A 12,363-nucleotide genomic window follows, 5' to 3' on the forward strand; every position below is an offset into this window, starting at 1 on the left:
TTCAAAACAGTACACTTCAACACTTTGTGTATTATTTGTAACACTGGAGGTTTGTACATACATACATACATACATACATACATACATACATACATACATACATACATACATACATACATACATACATACAGAACAAAATAATAAGGGGAAACAACAATATAAAAGATATATTTAGTTGTAACTAAAGCAGTTTATTGTATAACTGATATCATGGTTGTTTTATCAATGTGCCATATTTATATATATATATATATATATATATATATATATATATATATATATATATATATATATATATATATATATATATATATATATATATATATATATAGCTAAGCTAACTGCAGCTGGTATATTCTATGTGTCGTCCAGGTGTGTACCATTCTATTCCTAGATACACAAGGCAGGTGAGAAGCCAAACTAATTAATCTATTAGCCTTTCAACCTATATATATATATATATATATATATATATATATATATATATATATATATATATATATATATATATATATATAACACAGTATCAAACAATAATCATTAGTTTATGCGATTATGACATTTTTTCTTATCTATTTTCTGCTTTTTTTGAATTAGTAATATTTGTATCTCACTTTAAATCATTCACACTCATTATTTGGCCCAGAGTTATTCATTTCTATGGCAACTATCAAAATAGTGTTTACACATATACTAATTTTGGTCAAAATAAAACAAGAATATTGTCCTATTTTCTTGTACACTTGTTATGCATGTTTGGTGTGTGTGAAGCAGCAGACATGGTGTCGACCAAGAAATTGAATGACTGTTATTACGCCTCAGCATTCTTACACAAAGCAGTTATTGGTCAAATTCGAATCATATGACCTTCTTTAAAAATAGTATTGCCCATGCATTGATATTGCCCGCATGTGTGGGCTGGCATTGTTGACCAAAATTTTTATGATGACGTCATCACTTCCAGTTTTTGGCATCATCAAAATCTAGACTGTCAACCCTACGCTTGTACTGGCACTAAATTATGTTATAATATACCTAGTGATAATGCTGTGCCATGATTCGCTAGAATCAGTCACGTGATAGGAAAATAGAATGACTATTTCCCTAGGGAAATAGTTCCATCAACTTTTACATGGTCACGTGACCACCGCGCGTTCACAGCATGTCAAAATGGTGGCTTCTGACGATGTCGTCTGCCACCGCGAGTTCACAGCATGAGGTATATTATAAAACACATATTGTCTGGCCTATATTCGGGCTATAGCACCCGTTCATTACCCCCTCGTGACTGTGAGTTACCACAATCACATGCTATTTCCCTTGGCCTTTGGCCTTGGGAAATAGCATGTGATTCTGGTAACTCACAGTCCCTCGGGTGTAATAAACGGGTGCTATAGCCCTCATGGCCAGGCAACATGTGTTCAATATCGCCCTCACAGGCATGTGTTATTACTTTTTTTCAAAGTAGTTATTTCAGGTAACGAGAAGTGCAAGTTTTCAAATTCTAATACAAGTGTATTAAGTTTTAGATCTAGATTAATGTTCTAATTTCTCCTCTTCCTTTTGAAATAATGTATTATTACTCCCTTTTTTCGATGCCAAAATACCGAGGAGGGATATATTTTGGATGAAAATATCTTAGTAATATCTTGGTATGGTAAGCCATATGTCTTCAATAGCTTCTGAGAGTAATGACAAGGTCATAAGGTTTGGGTACGAGAGTGACTCCTAAAGTGCCCTCAGTATCTGGTCTTTTTACACCAGTCGGTAATACAAATTTGAATTGGTGTATCATGGATGTGAAATAGAGAAATAGTTCTTGTTTTGCCAGTTTTTCACCCATACACATCCTCCGACCTGCAATAAAAATTAAAAAAGAATAGAGTTAAATAAAAAATAGTTTATTCTCGTCTGCTTTAAAAAGAACATCTGGTTTATACCATGGAAGTACAACAGTTATGTTGATACACAACAATATTTCAAAATAAATTTATATAAATTAATAGAAAGGATACATAGAAGACATGTACACTTATAAGGCTACAGTGTTACTCTGGCATAATTAAAACAGAAATCATACTATTAAATTAGTTGGTGTTGATGATCAATCTCAGATGTGTATTTTGAACCACTATTTATTTTTGCAAGCAAACGTTTAGAATTAAGTGATCTTAAGTGGTTAAGAAATACATGTCATTTTTTATAATTCTAGTACAGATGTAGTAAAGACACTTTTGACAGGGGTAAAGGTCAGAGTTAGAATTTAAGGCAGTACAGTTTTGATCTGCATACTTTTGTTTGTCATCATCGACTAGAATTGCTTGTGATCAGAAATTCAGGTTATCACTGGGGGAGAGTCAAAACTGGTGCTGAAAATCTATCACACTGTCGAAATACAATATATTTCATCACAAACACACATGGCCATAGTTGGATTCAAAATACACAAATATACACACACAAAACATGATATATAAGTCTTTATCGTTACACGCATGACTTGAACAACGTAATATTTCTATTCCTCTGTATTCTATGGTAAATGTATATGTGACTATTTTTGTCTGTGATTAGCAAGTTTTCAGGCACTTTCAGAGCTAGTCTTAATTTTCTTAGTATCACAAACAAAACCTGATCACAGGCAACGTTTCTGATGAAATTGCAAATTAAGTTACTTAAGGATTTAAATCGACAGAAACCTACCAGCAGCAAAAGGGAGAAAACTTTCATGTTTCTTCACAGATTTATTTTCGTCATCATAAAATCTGTAAGGATCAAACTTGTCAGGTTCTGGCCAAGCCACAGGGTCATGATGTACTGACCTGTGAATAAATCCAATAGTGTGATTTATATTAGAGAATACCTTTGGATAAATAATTGTGCACCGCTAATGCCAATCTGCGTCAGTAAAAGTGCCTAAATAACAGTGTGTGTGTGTGTGTGTGTGTGTGTGTGTGTGTGTGTGTGTGTGTGTGTGTGTGTGTGTGTGTGTGTTTGAGGGTGAGGAACTGATATCTTATCCATTGGATTATTAGGGATGTACAGCCCTGTTCTAAAACCAACTACATTAGACGGGGAAGACCCAGCATGAACAGAGATAGGATACCAACTACTTTCACTTTCCAGATATATTAGTCAGCCAGTTTTGAAGAGAGACATTAAAGCTGAATAATTAAACCAAGTCTCATCTAGGTCTGAGACAGATTGATCAAAATGTCTCATTTTTTAATTTCTAACTTTAAAACTTACCGTTCCAAACTTTATTTTAATGTCCTCTTAATTCTGTGAACTACGACATTATATTCACCATGGTAAACATATTATTTTGGTTAAGTCATTTTAACAGATTTATCTTTGAGTTATCTATATCACCTGATCTATAAATAATACATTCTAGATCAAAAAGGACATATTGAATTGAAATATACTGTCATTCTCAACTTCCAGTGGTAGTGGTTTATTCTTGAAAAAAGTTATTGCCATAAAATATTGACTTGCTCCGTCTCTTGACATCTCCCCTGGTACATTGTATAGCTGTTAACTGAACTGAACTGAACGAAAGTACCTTGAAAGTTTGGCACTTACCACAAGTTAGTCAACACAGTGGTCCCTTTTGGTATATTGTATTTCTGAACACAAGTATCGCGTAGTGTTGCATGTGGTAAACCAAAAGGTGTAATAGAACCAATACGTTGTATTTCGAACAATACTGCTTCGGTGAATGGAAGACTTTGTGTATCATTCAAGTTCGGACGACGACTTTCTCCAACTACCTGCATGAAAAATAACATATAATGAAGTAACTGGTTGTATTTGTTTGTTACAATATCAGTAAGGATAGTAGGCTGAAAGATCCAGTCATTGGTATGTTTATGTAACCACTCGCTCGGTTTGAACATATTACATAAACAGAGACAGAATCTGTCAAGCTATATATACAGATGGTTGTTGGAATATTTTCAACATTTCTTTCTTTGGTTTATGTTGACTTTTTTTGAAAAACTGGGGGTCAGACCTTCATCCATAACCTCAAGTATTTTATCTCCAAAATGTTTTAAGAAGATGCATTTGTATATCTTACCTGATTAATTTCTTCAAAAACTTTTTCTTGTATATCAGGGTAGAGTATCATAAACAGCAATGCCCATTTCAGCGTTGTTGCTGTAGTTACCGTTCCAGCAACAAACAAATCAACGAGGGTATACTTCAGCTCACTTTCTGAGAATATCTCCTGGTCTTGATCTTGAGACTCAATCAGATATGCATCAATAAAATCACGGATATTACTTGGATCAAGAGTAGCCTTGTGTGCTTTGATCTCATTTTCGCAAAAGGACATGATTTGCTCAGCATGGTAATTGTGTTCTTTTATGATACTTCTCATAAACAGTCTCAACAGTGGGAATGAATTTTCATCGGATAATTTGAAATACAGTTCAATCCATCTTGAAGCTGAATGTATCAGCCCCTGGGGTTTGTCATCAGAATACTCAAAACGTTTTCCAAATGTAATGCTACTGATAACATTTGAAACACTAATATTGACAAGTCCACCAAGGCAACAAGGCTTTCCCTCCAATTTCTGAAAGGGCATTTATAACAAATACATTAGTTTTTAAAAAGGTTATCATGCAATAGAGTGTACACTAATTAATCAACTACTTTAAACCTTAAGCTGTATAAGTACATCCATCTATTTATCGATAAATCAACACATACATACATACATACATACATACATACATACATACATACATACATACATACATGCACACACACACACACACACACATACATACATACATACATACATACATACATACATACATACATACATACATACATACATGCATACATACATACATACATACATACATATATACATACATACATACATACATACATACATACACACATACACACATACATACATACATACATACATACATACATACACACACATACATACATACATACATACATACATACACACACACACACATACATACACACATACATACATACATACATACATACATACATACATACATACATACATACACACTTACTTACTTACTTAGAAATGCATATGGAACTTATAAGTCAGTCCGTATAAATAGATGTAAAATCCGACGTTTCGAATAAATATTCTTTTCCAAAGAAAATATCCGCGAGATACAGAAATGTTAGGTAAACACCTGAACATATCTGAATGACTTACTTACTTACATACATACATACACAGTATACATTCTAGTGTAATATTCACCTACCCTTAGCTCCCCTACCAGCAAATGTACTTCTTTTGTTATTATAGTTTCCATAGTAGCTTTTCCAAAGCCAAATCCCCTAAGGATGGTATGCAACACTCTCCGCCAGTGTAAGAAGCCATCAGTCAAATGTCCATCTGCAATACCTGCAGATATACAATTGAACTATTTCATTATTTACCAATAAATCTGCTATTTTAAACATATTGAATATTTCAAAATGTAATTAAAAAAAACTAGCCATTAAAAGTATTTGTGTTAATTGTAGTTTCTGTCACTCTATTTTTCTGTCATCATTTTCTCAAAGGTGGCTGGCTCAATTCATTTTTTTTCTTTTCTTTTCATTTTCTTTTTTTATGTGGGGGGGGGGCGTAATTTCTACAACTAATTAGATTTTTGTAAAACATACCTTGAATATTAATAAAGTATTTCCATAAATAACAAATTCAAACCATGTTAATACAAAACAATACAATATATCAACTCATATACAGTTGTTAACTTGTGTTAACTTGTGTTGAATTGTCTTGTATTGTATTGTATTGTATTGTCTTGTATTGTATTGTATTGTATTGCATTGTATTATAATATTGTATTGTACTGTATTGTATAGTATTGTATATCACGCCATGTCTCAGCATATCACATCATATATCATATCAGATATCGCTGATTTAGCATATTGTTTTAAAAATACAAATAGACCCCTGTCTTGGCTTTTCTTGAAAATGACGTTTTGAAATAAGATGACCAAGTCTCTGGACTAATCATATTATTTGTTATCATATCATTTAGCCTATCGCATCACATCATGATGGATGTGTCACATATATATGACATCATGTAAATATGATAATTTGTCAATCTAAGCTTACCCTCATAGTTTGGATTGAACAACTCAGTGGCAAAATTCCTTGGTCTATCAGCAAAGTCATCACCACTCTTGACTAAAGCCTCCTTGATTGCAGAGATTCCATTTAAAACCACCACTACCCGATTCCCAAGCTTAATACTGTACACATTACCATACTTGTTAGCCAGGGCAGCCATGTCTTTATGGGGCATAGATCCAAGATATCCAATACTACCAATGATAGGTAAACCCCATGGTCCAGGTGGAAAGTTCTTACATGGTGGTGTGTAGTGTATGATACACAATATTATCAATGCAGTCAACAGAAGGAGACAAAGTGCTGGGTAGAAGTCAATAGCTAACATGGTGGTGAGGTGTTTACTTGAAGCTTTCTCTTCAAATTATGTGTTTTCAAAGTATATTTGGTCGTTATGACACTGTAAAAAAAGGTTACCAAACACTGCATTACTGTAATTTCTTCATAAATGTATAATAGATTTTCCTGACCAGTCGCTAGTTATATACACACTGTTGAATGAAGTTCCCTCTGTGATATCACGATATTGTGTGTTCGAAGTGAGAGCAGAAATACTCTGAGCACATTTTGAGTAAATCTGACAGGATCCGACTTTAAGACAGAAGAGAAATAAATGTTCTTATGGCACATCGGTGGCGCTGTTGTAGGGAGCTAAACATGTGAATGACAGTGGTCATTGGCGACTTTATAGTCTAAATGCTGTCACGATCATCAGTGGTATTAAAGCGTATTAAAGCATATGGTGGCAGAGTGACCAAACAAAGTAAATAATGCGTTTGTAGTGTTGTTTCTTTATTTCTTTGCGTTCCGCGCGCGCGCGCGTGTGTGTGTGTGTCTGTGTGTGTGTGTGTGTGTGTGTGTGTGTGTGTGTGTGTGTGTGTGTGTGTGTGTGAAAAGCCATGATTATAGATAGAACTTCCTATCTATTTCCTATCTATTCTTGGCTAAATGAAGACAAATTTTGGGGAATTATATCAATTAATTGTCTGGTCAAAAGACCATAAACAAAATATATGGTTATTTTATTATCCATCAAATTAATATCATAGATAGAAAAGTGAATCGAACGACCTGTTTATTCCATCTCGTAACCATGGTAACGGGTGATCAACCGTACAATGTTGTTCTTTGTTGTCCTCTATTGTGTGTATATCACGGCGTGACCTATATAACCTTATAGGAGAATCGCCTTTTATACATGTGCAACAGTGCAGTACGTCTCTGCAGGGTCACTTTTTCGTGACTGTTGATGGTTGTCACTCCCACGATTAGATTGCCAAAATGGAGTCACGGACATAAACCTATCAAACCACGCAAGCAGGGCTACAATTAGTCCTAGTCCGGCTTACAAACGAAATGTGAGGCTTTATAAAAACAAATTGTGTGGTTCCAATTACACTTAATTTTAGAACAGGAGGGGGAAAGTAGATCTTTTATTTTATTGCATTGTATTTTTTTCAGGTGTGTGTCTTGGTCAGGTAGTCATGTGTTTTCCAAATGGTCTCTGTGTTATTGGTTTCTTCTCATCAGATGTACAGCCATTACAGACAGGAAGAACAGTTTTTTTTATTGTCTTTTTATTAGTTGATGCCAGTTTCCGCGTCCCCTTTATATTCCTGGCGACACTTCACAATTTTAGTGATTTTATTTTTTTTTTCTCGAACATGTAAAACAATGTTTATGGTCAGCAGTGAAAAGCTAGGTGGGGTGGGGTAACCGGAACCAAACAACTTTCTTTTCTAGGCCTAAGCCGACTCTCGATTCTTACATTGGCCTTTCTCCATTCTCAATGGGACAGTGTCATGTCAGAATCGAGTTCCAACTTTGGAATACTTCGTCTGCAAGCAGAACTAGATCTCGATGTATTCAATTCATTGTCAATATGCGCGTTCTGTAGGATTCTACCACTATTTTAACACATTTTAAGGGAAATCTTAATTACAGTAATGGAGCTAATGATTACGTACCCTGAATTCTTTCTACTTTGTTTGTAAAAATAAGAATTATTAGTAAATGTCTGTCTCTGCAATGTGATTGTGTTTTAATACTAGGTCATACCGAAGGTCAGCTATCTTTGTAGGCTGTGTCATAGTTCTGTAGCAAAACTAAGTATCTCAGCTGTGTTGGCCGGGTTTGTCCTAGTTTCACAAACGGTGTCGTAACATAGTAATTACCTGGATTAATTGTCCACTTGAAGTCGTGACTTGGCAGACAACTTCCAAGACGGCTCCACAGTCTGTTGGTATCTGCAGGTATCAGTCTAAAGATATCTCCAAAGACGGATAAGTATCTTTCGGAGTCTGTATTTAAAAACGTCTACACTTCCGTATAAATACTACGGTCACTGTCAAACACAGGTATACTGTTCGCACTTTCATCCCTGAGGGCGCTGCATGTTAGAAACCAATTTCACGCGACACTCTGCCCACAGGCACTTATTTCCCGAGATATGTATCAGAATACAATAAAATATCGATAATATTGAAGTGTTTAGCCAATTGTACATGAAAGGGGTAGTTTAGGTCCAGACTGGCCGTATTACGCACAGGGGCGTGTAATATTTCATAGATTGTTGTTTTCCTATTGCTTAGAATACCAAGAAAAATATCGTACGAATCTTGCTGCTACAAATGTAGCAATCTCTATACTACGAAGAAATATCAATATATCTCTTCCCCTTACATGTAGGAATATATAATCCAACGGTTGTTATATTTAGTCTGTAGACCTAAAAACAACAATCTATGAAATATAACACGCCCCTGTGGTATTATGTACTCAATGTTCTCCACTATCCCCAGTCGAGCTGAGTTCCCAACAATCGCACAGATTTTTGTGCTACCTCCTGCATGCAGTGTTCATATAATCATGATGATGTCCTAGCGTCCCCAAGTGATTTTAGGTGTCATTCTACAAACATGAAAAAGGTCGAAGCCGTTTGGTGACGACAGCCAGCGCCTGTAAATGTGTGATGGATTACTATGGACATGCGCCTTTCGTTCTACACTCACCATGGGGTCCAAACACCTTTCATGATATTGACATGTTTAGCCAATTGTATATGAAAGAGGTAAAAATAGTTCACGTGTTCCTGTGATCGCACAAGTCCATTCAAAACAGTATATAGAGTGGTGAGTGGACTTAAGCGATCACAGAAACCCGTGTTTTATACCCCTTTCATAGTCTAGGTCCAGACTGGCCGCGTTACATACTCAATGTACTCCATTACTATCACCAGTCTAGCTCAGGTCCCAACGAAAGGTGTCAAGTGTGTTTGAACCCCATGGTGAGAGAAGAACGAAAGGCGTAATGAACACTGCAGGAGGTAGCACAAAATTCTGTGCGATTGTTGGGACATGAGCTTGACTGGGGATTGTGGGTATGCAGATTATACATACATACATGTTATACATACATACAGACAGACAGACAGACATACACACACAAACATTCATACATACATACATACATACATACATACATACATACATACATACATATAAATGCTCATTGTCAGATTCAAATTAGATGCTCAGTGTCGGACATAATTTAGATGCTTAGTGTCGGACACAAATAAGTTACTCAGTGTCCGACACAAATTAGATGCTCAGTGTCGGACAAAAATTAGATGCTCAGTGTCGAACATAAATTAGATGCTCAGTGTTGGATTCAAAATAGATGTTCAGTGTCGGACATAAATTAGATGCTCAGTGTCAGATTCAAAATAGATTCTCAGTGTCAGACTCAAATAAGTTGCTCAGTGTCAGACACAAATTAGATGCTCGGTTCAGACACAAATTAGATTCTCAGTGTCGGACACAAATTAGATGCTCAATGTCGGTCACAAATTAGATTCTCAGTGTCGGACACAAATTTGATGCTCAGTGTCGGACACAAATTACACACGCAAATTCCCCAGGGTGTTTCACATAATGTTACCAATCTTGTATGCCGCTAAACTTTTTCTCTCTATGTAAGCCAAAAATAAGCAGTCTGTCCCATACTTTGTAGACAACGCGGCGAATATTACAAGAGTATTTGCTATCATCTGACAAAATGGTCGTCGCCTGACTTTTGGATGGTCGTGTGACTTCTTGTCAGTATGTGACGTCAGAGAGGGCGGTATATTGGCAGACAAATTGCCTGTGTAACATCGAAAGTACTCTCGGTGATGTACACTGAGTAACTTTCGAAGTACTTCACCTACAGCGGTACATCGATGTACAATATTACTGTTACATTAGCATAACTCAACCCCGGTGTTACATCAGAGTATGTACACTTGCGTAACACTGACGAGTCTGCATACGCTGTACCTGCAGAAGAGACATGCAGCTGAACGTCAGTGGAGATCTACACCGCAGTACAGCTAGATGAGAAATCAGTGTTACGTTAGTGTAACTCTCCCTTAGTGTTACATCAGAGTATATACACTAGCATTACATCGTCGAGGTCAAGTGCTGTACCTGCAGAAGTTGCATGCAGCAGACCATCAGTGTAGTTCTTCACCGTTGTACCACCAGCAGAGAAGCTGTTGTTACACTAGCGTAACTCACCTCCAGCAGTATGTCGAGGGGGGAATTTGCGTGTGAATGTATGTATATATTTTAATGCTCGTTCACTGATCTACTCAACTGTATGTCTTGTAGATCATTGCGTTATTGGCATTGTCTTTTTTGACAGGCATACTTTCTATTTAGTTTTTGAAAATCCAATCATTTCATAACCTATTACTGTTATCTCTGCAATATAAACTGCCATTTTGCCATTGCTATGGACATGGTCTTTGTTGCTATGCACATTTGTGTCAATTGACGTTTAGATCAGCTGTGCTAAAATGTTCTGTCTCAGTCATTAATTTACTCAATTATGACATTTTTTGCTATCAATATTCTTAATTTGTTAAATTAGTAATATTTGCATCTCATTTTAAATTATTCACGTTTATTATTTTGCTCGGAATTATTTATTTCTATAGCCCATATCAAATTAGAGTTTCCATATATAGTATACGATTTTCGTAAATTGATCGAGAAAATTGTATGTGTATGAATTTTTACTGTTCCATTGTTGTTTGTTGTGCTTTGTCCTTTTTTAAATGTTTCTTATTTGTGATAATTCCTATGGTAACCTGGAATGTTGCATATATACACCTACACGTACTAGTATGTTTGTTAGTCACCAAGGAATACAACTTGACTAGCTTTGCAATTTCTTGATCCCTTTTGCCATGTATTTTGTATAGTGATATGTATCTATTTTAAGGTTAATTTTTATCACATTGTTGAATAATCATTACTATATATACAGTAATTTTCAGTACCTGCAATAACACTTTCACCAGATGGTAGAGGTCAACACAAAACAACAATATAATTTCATTTTCTTGTACACTAGCGTTTAAACACAAATCATGGCATCGACTAAGAAATTGAATGACTTATTATGTCTCAGCATTTTTATACAAAGCTGTCATTGGTCAAATTCGAATCACATGACCTTCTTTAAAAACACTATACGGTGACATTGCCCGCATATGTGGGCTGGCACTATTTACAAAGATTTTGATGATGGTGTCCTCACTTTCAGTTTTGGCATCAAAATTCTGGTAAAGTCTAGAATACCAAAACTTGTGCTACTAAATTGTGCTATTGCCCACACAGGTATGTGTTAATACATAATTTCAAAGTACTTATTTGGTAGAATTGCAACATCTTTTAAATTTTAATGACAGTGTAAGTTACAGACATCAAGTTCTCCCCTTGATTTTGAAATAATGTATTATTGCTAAAATACTGAGGAGGGATATATTTTGGGTGAAAAGTACTCATTATGGTAAGCCATATGTTTTCAATAGTTTCTTAGATTAATGACAAGGTCATAAGGTTTGGGTACAAGAGTGACCCCTAAATTGCCCTCAGTATCTGGTCTTTTTACACCAGTTGGTAATTCAAATTTGAATTGGTGTATCATGGATGTGAAATAGAGGAATAGTTCTTGTTTTGCCAGTTTTTCACCCATACACACCCTACGACCTGCAAGGAAGATGGAAAATATGTTAAATAAAAAATAATTGATTCTTTTTTTTGTTATAAAAAAGAACTAACTCTGCTTCATACCATGGAAATATAAATGGTTATGCTTCCATGTTCATACAAATGATCCATAATTTTTCAAAGAAGATGGATATAAATTAATACAAA

General features: G+C 35.3%; 2 protein-coding genes across 2 annotated transcripts in view; both read right to left on the reverse strand.

Moving 5' to 3' along the window:
• Nucleotides 1–1,672: 1,672 nt before the first annotated feature.
• On the reverse strand, nucleotides 1,673–6,488 carry LOC144439930 (cytochrome P450 2U1-like). Its single transcript, XM_078129161.1, has 6 exons — nucleotides 6,146–6,488; nucleotides 5,274–5,416; nucleotides 4,082–4,582; nucleotides 3,586–3,773; nucleotides 2,704–2,822; nucleotides 1,673–1,857 (listed from the first exon to the last, which is right to left on the reverse strand). The coding sequence occupies exons 1-6, from the start codon at nucleotides 6,486–6,488 to the stop codon at nucleotides 1,673–1,675; spliced, it is 1,479 nt and encodes a 492-aa protein (XP_077985287.1).
• A 5,522-nt stretch (nucleotides 6,489–12,010) lies between these two features.
• The window catches only part of LOC144439931 (cytochrome P450 2U1-like), a 5,097-nt gene continuing 4,744 nt past the window's right edge, over nucleotides 12,011–12,363 (reverse strand). The window contains exon 6 of the mRNA XM_078129162.1: nucleotides 12,011–12,195. Coding sequence (XP_077985288.1) covers nucleotides 12,011–12,195 — 185 coding nt within the window. The remainder of the gene's footprint in view (nucleotides 12,196–12,363) is intronic.

Source organism: Glandiceps talaboti, chromosome 9, assembly GCF_964340395.1.
Source record: "Glandiceps talaboti chromosome 9, keGlaTala1.1, whole genome shotgun sequence".
Lineage (NCBI taxonomy): Eukaryota > Metazoa > Hemichordata > Enteropneusta > Spengelidae > Glandiceps > Glandiceps talaboti.